This window comes from Numenius arquata, chromosome 10 (assembly GCF_964106895.1).
Source record: "Numenius arquata chromosome 10, bNumArq3.hap1.1, whole genome shotgun sequence".
Classification (NCBI taxonomy): domain Eukaryota; kingdom Metazoa; phylum Chordata; class Aves; order Charadriiformes; family Scolopacidae; genus Numenius; species Numenius arquata.
Genome location: NC_133585.1, coordinates 14586534 through 14600555, shown reverse-complemented (window position 1 = coordinate 14600555; position 14022 = coordinate 14586534). Strand labels below are relative to the sequence as shown.

General features: G+C 40.0%; 1 protein-coding gene across 1 annotated transcript in view; it reads left to right on the top strand.

The window, feature by feature from the left end:
• The first annotated feature begins 1186 nt into the window (after positions 1-1186).
• The window catches only part of FAM13C (family with sequence similarity 13 member C), a 54646-nt gene continuing 41810 nt past the window's right edge, over positions 1187-14022 (top strand). The window contains exons 1-3 of the mRNA XM_074154456.1: positions 1187-1248; positions 6161-6217; positions 8003-8201. Coding sequence (XP_074010557.1) covers positions 1187-1248; positions 6161-6217; positions 8003-8201 — 318 coding nt within the window. The remainder of the gene's footprint in view (positions 1249-6160; positions 6218-8002; positions 8202-14022) is intronic.

Genomic DNA, 14022 nt, shown 5'->3' with positions numbered 1-14022 from the left:
TAGTGCAGAAGTCCCCATAGCCTGGCTGTGATATTCTGACCCCAGGTAATTCATGCAATTATATAAATTGACGTATATATACAAATATGGGAAAGAAGAAAGCAAAATAGTGTGTACAAGCAGGTAGGAAGGCTGGGAAGAGGTGAAGGTAAGATACGTTGTTGGCGCTGCTGGTGAGAGAAGGGAAATTGTCAGGGCTGTGGCTCCCGGCTGCTGCTGCTGCCTGGGAAATGTGTGTCAACATCATGCATGGCACAAGCTGCTGCGGGGAGGACGCTGCCCCTCTCGGTATCCCTGCTGCGCCTGGTGCTGTCATCCACCAGGTGCCATTATCACAAACAGGAGTGCTCATAAGACGCTGTTGCCTGCATTGCCTTCTCCTCCTCTCAAACAAAAAAACGACTGGTATGTAGCAGTGAGATTTTTTTTTATTTTTTTTTTTTCTGCTGCTGTAAGATTTTGGGATGATGCAACAGTGTATTTACTGGATTTGAGAGGTGTTGTTGGAGGGGGAATTCCACCATTGCCTCAAACCCAGAAGTTTACAGTATCCTGAGTTGACCCCTACTGAATGTATTACTTCAGGTTTTAAACATTTTGTTGCAGGAACACAGCAGCCTATTCCTTTCATAGGAATGGTTTAATCTTTCACTTGCTGTTAGCTTAATAACCTTTTGCTACTTGAACTGTCCTTTCTGCCAGATTATTTTTTCACAGTTTCCCCTGGGGTTTGGCCATGAGCTGAGTGTGTAAGAGACCACTAAACAAGAAGAAAAAATCTCCAGAGATCTTAGCTGAGCAACCCTATTTAAGTAATGAAAATGACTGTTTGGTGAGCCAATTACATAGAGCAAACGTTTAAAGGACAGAATGCCAAATACTTGTTTGTAACCCTAAGCCTTTATTAGCAGCACTGTTACAGTTATAAAAGAATATGATCCCTTTCTGAGCCTCACAGACTACCTGCATCCCTGTATTAATTCACAGCGCTGCTGGATGGGCTTTGTGAGCGTTGTAGGGCTAATCCCTACAGTTCCTTGATTATGAGCATGTGCAGAGCAGCTGAAGGTACAGCCGAGCGTGTAGAGCTGACACACAGAGACTTGCCTTGCAATGCCATGTTTGTGCATGTGTTCCTACAACTGAGAAGGATACAGGGAGCCTGCCTGCCTGGCTGACTTATCTGATGTTTTCTTGTTTCTGTTTCAGCATTCAAGATAATTCCTTCAACACGACAGCTTTAGCAGAGTAAGTGAACACTTTAAAGATGTCCTTATTTTTAAATAAGAATGATGAGTTTAGTTACTGTGGAAAATAACTGTAAGTGGTATGAGAGAAGTCCCAAGCTGTCTGTCATATATTTTGATTCAGTCTTCTGTAATCTAAATATATTATTGACTGTATGGGAAAGATTGCATGAAGCAGCTGCCTTTACATGCTCTGTGATCATTTAGCAGTGAAATACCTTTCTGGGAGAATATAGTTGATGCACATCACACATGTTTAAATGCATGATTTTCAGCGTAGGATAAATCTCCTGTGAAAATATTGCTCATTTCTGATACTGATGATCTTGAAAAACACAAACATGTCAGGTTTTTAAGAACACATGGTCTGTACTTTCTGCAAGCATTATTAGAAAAAAAAAATTCTTTGAAAATATTTTGAAAAAAATAGCTATCCATGATTTAGGCCAAGTACCAAATACCTCATTTCTTTGTAATCAATCCCATAAACTCATTAGAAGGCCTTTCATATATATAGTGATCATAAGGATATATATGTTGATTTTTTTGTTGTTGCTGTTTTACAGAGACAACAGAACAGCACAAGGGAAAACATTAGAAAGTTAGAAAGGGAAAGGCTCTAGGAACCATTACAGATTAAATGGTCTTTGTTTTCTTTCAGTCTAAAACAATTCAATTTTTGTGTTCTCTACATTATTTGTTTCATGCTTTTGATTGTTTCAAAAGCTTTTAGGGAAGATTCTTAGGCAGTAATGTGCCAAGCAATTTCTCAGGAAGGAAATGATTTGTAGATTTGTTTGTGTATTAGGTGAGCTTTACACTGCGAAAATGCCCATAATTTAAAAAGCCTTAGCTGGACAGTGAGCTGTTTGCCTAGGTGTTGTGGGGACAGGATACATTCTGAAAGCAGGCCAAGTTGTAATCTTCTGAGCCATCCCTAAGTATTGTCAAAACCACTACAGAAAAAGTAACATTTCATAAGGATCCAAATAATTTCCCTCTCATACATTGCTTCACTTTATTTGCTTATATTTCCTTGCTTTATTTAATGTTTTAACTTAGTCATTCTTTTAGTGTGATTGTGGCAGTACGGAAAGATTTAATGGAAGCTGATAAATCATGAGGTCGTTTTTTATCATTTTCCTGCATCCCTATTAGTTAAATGATGAATTCTGGTCTGTAAAATTCTGGGGTTCTTGCCCTTCACAGAAGAATAACCAGATTACGAATAGTGCATTTTTCTCCTTCCCTTTTCTCTGTCCCTAAGTACATCCATTGCTTCCATAAAGATTCCCCTGGAGCAGCCCCTGTCTCTGCTTCACCTTTGAGGTTTCTGGGACTTGGAGGTGATGGCCTCTCTCTGTGGTGCTTCATGTGACCATTAAGACAAGGGCCAGAATGGCATAAAATCTGACTTCATAGTGCCAACACTGCCCCTGGGGAAAGGGAGAGGGGTGCGCACAGTGCTGTGCTGAGCTGAGAGACAGCAGCAGGGCAGAGCTAGGGCTGGCCAGGCATTGCCTGAAGGGTGAATCTCCCTCATGTAAGCTGTTGCTTGTTCTGTTTCAGGGGCTTTAATTTTTAAGCTTATCTTCCAAACACAGAAGTAGAAATATGCTTTTAGAAAACAAAGCAAGTGAACAATGACATCTGAAAAGCATTGTCCAAATGCACAAACTTGGTTTCCAGAATTGATTTCCCTAAATCCTGTTTAGATCCTCTTCCCAAAGCCTGTTTTTGAGAACTGCTGAGGATACATTATTCTTACTGATTTCAGCACTAGTTGTTTGTGCTGGCCATATCTGAAAATAGGTTACTTTTATTTAGCAGAATAAAGAGAGAGCTTGCCATGCAACTTTAGACACCCCCATTTGACAATTTCTGTCTTTACTTGTGACAAAGGCAAAATCAAAGCTTCCTGAATGATATAAAATCAGTGATACAATACTTTCAGGAACATTTCTCCAGACAGGACAAGTGCCTGGGGTTGCTAAGCTTCAAGCAAGCCATGTGCGCAGCCTGGTTTAGAAGCTGTCCATGTGAACATCTTAAAGGTTAAGTTAGCAAAGGGGAGCAGTTTTCAAGATGTGCTGAAATGGCTCCTATGGAAAGGCAAAAATGGAAGAAAATTAAAAAAGCTAATCCCGTTAAACCAGAGATCCTTGGAAGAAACATACAGAGGCTGTAGAATCGAGAGTCAGAGCAGCAGTCTATCTAGACTGGGATCCCTTCTCTGACCTGACTCTGGACAGTGACATAAGATCAGTAATGGGTGTACTTACTTTTAAGAGACATATCCATCAGTCAGTAGTTTAGATTGGGCACTGAAAAAAAAGGATTCACATCACTGGTTTTGTCAAAAGATGTTCTTCCTGCCCGGTATAAGCTTCAACGCATATGGATTTATGACTTAAAGCTGTTCTGGTATATTCTCTGATGTTTTAGGAATCAGTGAGATGCTGCTCCGGTTTTTGGGTTGATGGGAACTCTCTCTACTACATGGCTACAAGCTTTCACAAAACTTCTCAGACTCTTGAATATCCCTCTATCTGTTAAATATAGCTAAAGTTGGACAACAAGATTTACGAATCACTAGTGAGAGGAGAGGAGTGTCTGCATGTCTGTGTTGATATGTGCAGACAAGTGACATGAACACATAAGCTGCATTTCTTAAAGAAGCCAAGATAAAAATACTGTGTGCTTTAATGATGGATATTTACATTATATCATGGATTCATCTTTTTAAAGGTCCTGCTATGGTCTTAGCCTCAAGCACTGTCTTGTGTGAGTGAGCTTTCTTGGTTAATATTTATTTTTACAAAGATAAAAATATCTGTTTACAATTTCAGAGTGTGTTGTTTCTGAACTTCCTCACAATCTTTTTACTACATGATGGACACGGTCTTCTCTTCTTCATTATTGCTTACCTTTCCTATCTATTCTTATCCGGTCATTCAAATACATTTTGTCATGCTCCTTTATGTTTTTTATAAGTTCTGTCTTGTTTTATACCTTTTATCAGTTGCTGGATGCTGAGTTAGGATCTCTACTTCTCAAGATTGCCTTATTACAGCCAGCTCAGTGAAAGCAACACTTCCCAAAGTTAAGGGGTGTGCACACAAGTATGCACACACAGATTTGGCTGATGGACCTGTGCTCAGTCATCCATCATCCCTCTGAAGAGTGTTCCCAGTCATTAAAATGGTCATTCACCACTGAAGGCTGCCAAGTGTGGCCACTGGTGAGAGGAGAAGGTGAGTGAAGCTGGTAGCACAGCTGCTTCCTCCCACCTACTCTTCCGGTGGCACACGCAGGAGAGAGAGTTTGTCCCTTTAGAGGGTCCCTGGGCTTTGCTGACTGTGGCTTGTCCCATGGTGCATAGCATGCCTGGTGGCATCTTACCCTACTCTCATGTCTGTGCTGGGACTTCTGTCGATCCAGCTCTGACCTTGGCACAGTCTCCTCACAGTGTATTTCCTTACCACAATTTTCTCCCTCTGAACTGTTCCATTGTGTTTTCCATCCAGGTTTCTGGTTCTTTTTGCACTGGGCTTCCTTCCTCATACTCCCAGTACGTGCTACCCTCTCACCTTGCTGGTGTCAGAGACCCATAAGGTAATTAGTGAAAGACCAGAGAGGAAAGTGTGACTGGCACCAGGAGGCAAAGGCAACTAGATTTCTACAGTCAATTTATCCGTTTTGTACATTGACCCTTGTCTTCCACCTGTCATCCCACTTTTTCTTGTAGGGAGAACTGCACCCATTGCAGGAATATTGTGTGGCTAGGAAGGATCTGCAACTGTAGTTATATATTCCAGTTGCAAGCAGCAAATGCTTTCATCCATATGCTGATGTATTCAGGAAGTGTAAACACTTGAATGTCCCTTTAAATATTTTCTGCTGCAGTTTGGCTTTTGACAAAGATACTAACAGAAGACTGGTGGGAAAGAGGAATATATTAAAAGCCTTGCCATTGAATTGCAACACAGAGCTATGAATTTATCATTTAATGTGCTCTGTCCTAAGCACAGCAGCTCTTCTGAAAATTTAACAAGTCAGCGGAAGTACAGGCTGCTTCCCTCATAATGAAGAGATTCCTCTGCCAGCAAACTTCAAGTGATCCAGGCCTGCTTAGTGTCTGTGCCCTGTGAGTATGAACAGAGGGTGAGGAGAGGGCCCCGACTTTTCCCCAGAAATAATACCTAGAAAGGCTGTATGCGTATGTTAGGAGTGTATACCTATATATGTATGTTTATTTGAAGAAATAAAATACTGCTCATAGGCTTTGGAGTTACATCATTCTGCAAAGTTCAGCCATGCTGCACAAAATAGTGTTTAACACTGAGCGGCTGGCATATTTATTCAAACTTCTCTTTTGATTAGGCAGTCTTATGACAATTCTGTTGTTTGCAACTTAGGGGGATGTAATTGATTATGATTCTTCAGGCGTCTTAAAAAATTCTGCTAGTTCACTTTTTAAGACTAATGATCACTTTATAGTTTATTTCAGGATTCTTTTTCCTGCTGCATAATGTATGACAATATTTTTGTGGGTCTAGGAAAAAAATGCCGTTAGCTAATTGTTTCTAATTTTTTTTTTTTAATGTGGAGTATACTGTAAGCAATTAAAATACAGAATTTCCTGTAATTTTCATGTTAACATCTGAATTCTTTGTCATCATTATTTCTATCTGGCTGAAAAAGACACACCAGATTGTGTACTCTTAACATCTCAAATTCTCTTCTTCCTCTGAGATTTAGACTATCATGGAACAGCTATGGCATTAAATGACCCCAGCTAAGGTGTGAGAAGGAGAAATGTATTTATACTTTGAGCTGCACTGTCATGTCAGTAAAATCTTAATTTCTGCAGCTGGCAGAAAAACAGCAATTATTTTGTATCCATTTTCAAGGTGTGACGGGGATTCAGACTCTGTACATGAAGATCAAGCAGCCAGTTCCAGCCCCAGGTATTCATCTGCAAATTTTGTCTGAAACCCATTGGCAACCAATAAAGCTGTCAGAGCACTTTTGTTAAACCATTAAAATTAAACATTTATTCTCAAGGGAATGCAGAATTTCTGGGGTATTACCTGCTAAGGCTATTAGTATTTCTGGGAAATGCATATTTGTCTTGCATACTTTTGGGTTAAGTATAAAAAAAGTATTAAAAAGTATTTTAAGAAGTATATTTTTTTTTAATTAATGTTGTTGTTATATAAGTAAATATATTATGGTCTGTATTCTTCACATCATATTACTTTTATTCAGATGCAGCTCTGATGCTAATACATTTAATTTATACAGCAGCTGGTATAAAGTAGTAGTAAGAGGAGTTTTGCAACTGTGCAAGGATGTGCTCTCATTGATGAGTGTGTGGAAAAAAAACTCTTCAAATTGTTGTTTAACTGAAGTATTCTTGAGGCATGTGTCTCTCATAGCTATGTAAGTATATGTTGATTGCTAGAGGATGCAACTTAACCTTTAAGAAAGATTTTAAAATCAGATGATATCTTAAAATTAGCAACACTTCTGCACATTGTTGAAATGCCCGTAGGATATAAAGCATCCTACCCTGTAACTATAACAACTGCCTGGGAGCACACTTGCAGAAGGCATGGGCAGCAATGGTGTTTAACTCCATAGGCACCCTGTGAGCATCCATCTGGATGCTGATGGGCCACAGATGGAAAGCTAGTTGGCAGCTTGGAATCCTTAGCAGAAACTGTTGAATTAGCAAGTTATCCTTTCTAAAAAAATCTCAAGGGTGTTTAATTCGGTAATCCTTAACTCAGTTGTGAAAATTTCACACCAGGAGAGAGGTCATCTCTCAGCTAACCATTAGGATCTTACCAGCTGAAGCTAGCATTTGGAATTCCACCTGCAAACTAAGCAATAGCCAAGGATTTCAGAGCAGTAATGCCAATCTGCTCATCCTGCCCACTGAGTAGGGGGCCTCGCATTCTGCATTGCGGTGGCTTTCTTAATGGTGCTAGGGAGACATTCCTAGTGGAAGGCATTAGACCAGTCCAAGGCTGGATTGACTGGGTGTGGATAAGACTACCAAGGTCTTCTTAGGACAGGTTGCACTCTGTAGGCTAGGTGGAGATTGAAAATACCTGTCTCAGATTCAGTGGTTACCTGAGCATCCATGAGAAACAGTGTCTGCTTAACCACCAGATGTGCTGTTACACAGGAGGACCTTTTCTCCAAACTGGGAGCACATGATACCTGTCCATTTCACCCAAACACATCTCTGGCTGTTCAAACCCTACTTTGTATGCCTACTTCCCCCACTTTGTCCAAAAGCCTTCAAAACCAGAGACTGTCAGAAGAAAAGTGTGGCTATTAGAAGGAATTCTTCTAAGCAACAATATTTTTGTGAGATTATAACCTAGTGTGAATCACTGGACAGGGGAAGCTCTTCCGCATGAAAAAGACAGTTTCAGATTTTATTTGGGGAATATGAATTATAGGGCTGAAGCTAAAGAGTGCCTCTAAAATGAGTCTCATTTAAATGGCTCCACACTTGAATGTGTAATAATACTAACAGTAGTTTAGCTTGTGATTTGACAATAAACAGTAGCCTCTCAGATTCATGTTACTAACATATACAGTGTTACACATGTAGACTACTCAACTTGGTAAAATTAAAAAGCCATGAATAGCTAAGAACTTGTTGCTGTTCTTTGTTCATAATGTTTTGACAGGTGTCTGAAATCCTGCTGATGCATTTCAATTTTATTTTCTTACAGAGATGATGATAACAAAGAAAATTATCCGGACAACGCTGCTGTCTTAAAGGAAAAGCATCTGCCTTTCCAAGATACTCAGCAGCACAAGCAGCGGGCTCTCATTGACTACGCCCTAAAGCCTGAAATGGGCAACTTAAAGCTAAGAAAACCTAAGCCCATTGCAAAGCTAGAAAATGGAAGAAGCCATGAGGAAAGTCAGGTAAAGAACTAAACTTACCAAGGGTAGGTTTATGGCAGTGTCTGAGTAAACGTACCTTTTGAAATGCAAAGTGGGACTCCCTGGTAATCCATGACGTGACTGAGACCCCACAATAATCTACCCTGATTTTCAGAGACCTGGAGTCCTGGAACCCTCCTGTAACAACAGACAATTTCTTTCAGCCAGGGGTGTGTTGCAACTGCTATCAGAAGTGAGTGGAGAGCATAGCTGAAGATATGCAAATATCTCTCTTTAGATTTCCTGTGACTCCTTGCACCGAATATAAAAATCTTGTTAGTTGCAGCAATTGATTAGAGTTTTTCTGGTTTTGTTTGTTTAACCGAGGATCTCTTGCACTGGTATTTTGGCTGCCAATGGAGGGATTTCATGCTTTCCCTTTATCTTACGTTCTGCTTTTTCTCATCTTTAAATAATAAATCTATTCCAGTGCAGATTCTGGTAGTAGTGCTCTTGCCCACAGGCTTCCTGGGTTTAGCTGAGGGAAACAGAACTGTAATTTTTCTAAAGGCTATAAAAGAAGGCTAGAAATGAAGAAGCCTCTGCTGCTGTCTGTGGAGGTACATTGTTAGGCAGACTCCAGAGTTACCACCTCCCATCAGCTGCTGGAAATGCCTCTATTCTCCCCCGGTGCTTCCCAAGTCATCTCTCATGTGCAGTGTAAGGGATAGAGCTCTGCTCCAGGTTTAACCCCTCAGCTAGAAATATTCTCATAACCAAGATAGTTGATGTTAACGTTGGTAGATTGTTGGCCTGTAGTAGACGCAAGGCCTGAGAGATGTCTTTATTTACATCTTTGATGTATGGTATATTTGGCTATTTTCTGCCTCTCTCCTCTCGTTTGTGGATAGCAATTTGCAGAGTGTATTCTCAAGTGCTTTGAATCCATCGTAGACCAGGAATGATTTTGGTTCATTTTTTCAAGTTTAGAATTGGAATTCATCATATTGGATGACATGTCTTACCTCTAAGTGAGGAATATCCTTTTGAATCCCAGAAGAAAAACGTAAAAGCAAGTGGCATCCCAATGGTATTATCACAGTCTCTTTTAGAATATCAATGTCAACTCTTGACCTAATCTTCTTGCATATTTTTGCTGGAGTTCATCCCTGAGATGAAGTAATAACTGCTGATTTTTTTGTAACTGTACTGCTTTCCTAGGAAATGTTATTTAGGCTGCAGGGAGATGAGGTGTGCATGTTTAGCTGCAGATAAGAAAAATGATAGGAAGTTTTGCCCTCTGAAGAGCAAGTGGAGGCATATCAGGAAGAGGAGTCGTGAAGTCATAAACAGGGCAAGATCCGTCTCATAGATCATCTGTTGCTCTTTCAGCTACTTCCGAGTCTCCTGTCTGCCTATTCCCTGAGTATGTCATGCATGTGTCTGTCACCCAATGGAAGCGAACACAGCACACATTTGCTGCTCTGTGGTATTTTACATGGCCTGAAGTGGTTAACTGACGTTGATATTCCTTCATGGGAAACTTCTCGAGTATATAATTAGACTGCCATAAAATACCAGTGTAACTTAGGTATGCAGCCTCTGGAAGGAAAAACAGTGTCAGGCAGATAATTGTCACATGACTCAAGGGCTTGAATTAGGAAACACAAAAGTGGAGCTGGGCCCCCACACTACCCGTTGCTCCCATCACTAGCATACTGGAAGAGGTAAGATCTGTAGGCACTATTTTATTTCACCTTTGATTTGATGGGAGTACTTGAGGCATGAGAGCTAGTGTAGAGCTTTGAGTGTAATATAAAGCATAAACACAAAGTTAACATCCCTTCATAAAGGAACTCCACTCATTCATAGAGGGAATTGTATCCTAGTACCATGAAAGACTTTTCAATGAATATCCTATATCTACAACTGGCTTCAGTGACGCTGGCTTTAGAGGAAAGAGTTTGCCTCTTGGGAGGGTTTGCAGAGGGAAGCTGTTTTGGAGAAAGCATTTACCAAGCCCTTCATTTTGCATAGCCTTCATTCTCATTAGTTAGGATGTGCACGCTCCTTGACCCCAAGTGCTTGCCTTGCTGAATCTTGAGCTCCCTCAAGGGCTTTTGTTCTTAAAGAAACAAGCATCTGGCTCCTGGCTTTGTTAAAGTTGCCTATAAAAAACAAGGGTCTGCTTGCAGAAGAGGTTTGTTTCTGGCTATTGGGATCCTTGGTGTGTTATGACCTCCCAAAGCCTATTGCAGCTGTCAGCGTTAGCAGCTCTAGTTGTGAACTGGTAGCAACTGCTTCTCTCCATTTTGAAGCTGAAAGCAAAGTGCAGTTGTGTTGTTTCTAGTAGCTGTTGTTTATATGTATGTGGCAGGTTGTTATTACCTGGAAAAGCCAGACTGATGCTTTGAAACACTGTGCAAGCGCCTATACCTTCCTTTTGTGAAACACCTTGCCACCAAGCCACTTGATGAGATAAATGATGTACTCATAAGCAGCTGATGTCAAGCTGACAAACAGCAATAACTGAGTACATGCATTTATGAAAGAAAAGAATGATGCACTGCACATAGTGATTAAACTGTTCATCCTCGCTATCCTGAGTTTATTAATAGGGTGCTTTCTCAACAATCTCCTCACTTCCCCAACCTGGCTTCTCTGTGGCATCAGACAGAGACAGTGACAATATTGCAGTGACAGTACCTCTTTTAAAGGTGTTGCTCTGATAAGCCAAGGAAATGATTGCTACTTGCCCCTACGTGTTATAAGCCCATGCATTGTCTTTTCAGAAAATTGTCCCTTTAAAATCAGAATAGGTTATTGGGAGATAAATAAGTTTGCTGCATGCATTGGAAGGATTAAAGTCTGTTTGGATGGGAACCAATTTTGTGTGCCTTTCTACAAGAGAGAATCCAGGGGAGTTCCATTGTAGAAAGGACATTAAGAGGGAACAGACTTGCATTCAAGTAGAGGAAAGATGGCCAACTTGGGGATTTTGAGTATCACAATGCTCTCCATCTGCTGAAGTGTGTTTCCTGTGCCTGTGATATTTTTGACACAAGTGTAGTACTGTGGTCATGTACCCGAGATCTTGATGAAGAAAAAGTTATTAAATTTACAGTGATGATTAACAGTACCACGTCTAATAAAATTGCAGTATCAAATTACTTTTCTTGGTCATTTATCAGCTGATAAAATGTCACGAGAATAAAGCTGTAACTTGAATACTGCATGCAGTTATTTTTTGGGGTGCAGGAGCTGGGTATGGGGGCAGTTGTAACCTTTCCAAAGCTCGGGAAGAGAGGCAGGCTGCTGGAATGTGATTACACCGCTGTACTCCAGCTACTTGGTTTCATATTTCCTATGGTTTCCTGAGCTTCTTTAGCAATTCTGCAATATTAATCTATAGAAAATCAAATTAATTAGTATTTATTTGACTTCAAGAGGTGAGGAGGCATATGCCCGGAACATACTCTAGGGAGTCAGTGTGAGAACAGATGGTCAGGAAAGGAAAGTCTTCTTCCCTTGCCTAATCCTTTTTCCTGTCACTCACCTTTGATGCACAGTCATGAATATAGATTATCAAATGAGTTATTCTCAAATTCATTATTGATACTGAGCCATACTTATAAAACGACACTAAGCATGCTAGTGTCTCTACCATGCTACTAGGTAGAGACAGTAAAAGTTCAGTTTTAAAGCCATATTATCGAGGTAAATGACTATAAAAATGAAATGGTGGCTTAACAATCAATGTGTAGAGATGGGAATGCTGAAAACTGCTGCGTGAAGTTTGGTATTTTGTGTATAAATTAAATGGGCATATTGCATGGATTTCAAAGAACTACCAGTAATTTGGCATTAAAATTGTGATTTTAAATGCACTGGAATAACAAAAACCAGAGCAAATATTAACACATTAGCTACACAAACACATGAACATGTCAGGCAGTCTGCAAGTTCCACTTCAATTTTTAGGTATGCTCTGCTTATGTTTAAACCATACCTCCTATCGTGGATTAAGTCTGTTCAATTCACTGTCCATTAAATATACCCGCTTATTTTCTTGTGCGGACTTGCGTTTTCAGGAGGGGTAGGAGGCACTTCTGCTCAGGACTTTAGCCTTGACTGTTTTCTATATTGACGCAGCACCATGTAGTATGCCAGGGCTGTGGTCCCAAATGCTGGTAGGCTATTTGCATGGAGCTTGCATTTGAAGAGAGACGGAAGTGTTTGTGTGTTGGATAAAGCATATGAAGGGTACAGGGCACTTTCTGGGGTTCAAGAGCAGATTAAGGTGGTGCTTAAACACAGCAAACATTTGTATGCCTCCACTGTAATTCAGATGCTCTGACAGAGATGGGTTATGACATGTTGTGATTTTTTTAAGGAAAATAGATTCTAAACTAATTTTAGCTTGTGAAACAGAAGTTGATTTATCTCAACATATGTATCCTTGATGGTAATTTTTGGCTGCTTCCAAGCCCATGTATTATTTTGTGTACAGAGCAAATATCATGGTAGTGATTATGCAGCACTGAGTGTTCTCAGCAATGCCTGGAGATTTCCCTCTTCACAGACTGCTTACCAGATGGAGCCTTGCTGTAGAAGCTTCACTCTCTGTAGTGAAGAAGAAACAGAAAGACAATAGAAGACAGCACTATACTGTTGGATGCCTTTGATGCATCAGGAATGGTTTTCATTGCTCGTGAGAAATAGAGGTTCCATCAAGGGTGTTTCCGTAGGGTTACTCTTTAACATCCTATTATGAACAACAATAACAACAAAGAAAAAAGAAAAGAAAAAAAAAATCAAAGAAAGACCAACCAAAACCCACCCAAATCCTCAAACATCAAGCCTGCAAGTAAGCGCTTATTACCAGCACATAGTCTTGTCCTCAGCTTTCCCTTTCATCTAGCAGAAAGCATCTTGAATTGCCATGTTCTCTCCACTGATATAGAGAGGTGTATTTGTTGTAGAAGAGGCTTCTGCTGAAGCAAGTTTACTACTTTAACACAGGTTTGGTTTTGCACTTTAACTAGACTGACATTCTTTGATTAACTTAAATAGTACAAAACTGAGAAGTCTTCAGCCATAAGATATGGTTGCTTAACTTGAAATGGGTTTGTTTCATTCATTTACAGAGCATAGAAAGTTTTCTTTTTTACCTGTATGAACAGCTTTTGTGGTCAACTTCTGAAGCTAAGACCATCTAAATGTAAATGTTGAGGTTGTTGCAAGAACTCTAGACAAGGTCGTTGAGTGGTTTAGGTCAATGGCTGTTGCCTCTTTCGGTATTTTATTGTATCCTGAAACTCCATATTCTCATAGAATGGCATAAAAAGCTAGGATTCAAGTTCTGACTAGAAATCTCCCCCAATGATGCTGCTACAGTCATAGGAAAGTCAGCTCCTGAACTCCAGTGTCCCGGCTTCTTCCCTCAATCCCCCTAGTCTACATCCCTCAGATTTACAAAAAAAAAAATACAAATTCCTAGCTTCAGTTCCAGAGGTTTTTCTGAAATCTGAATTTTAGTCTTCCTATGTGTCTCTGTTATTAAATCTCTTTGAGAAAGTATGTTTTCAGTATGCATCACAGTGATGATGTAGAATTCTTCCAGCTTTTTCTACTGGAATGTAGTGTTAGTCTTTCTACTTCCTGTCATGTCCAATACCTAGAAAAATGTAACCCAGCTCTTACAAGAGATTCCAAGCATATATGAGGAAAATGCTTGTTCTACCTGGAGACCATCAAACCACGGAAGATTTCCGAGCAAATAAAATAAGCTGAACTGGTTCAATCCACTTCTACGTTGAACGTTAATGAAAGTTTAAAGTTCAAATTTGTGTTGACCTGTTTA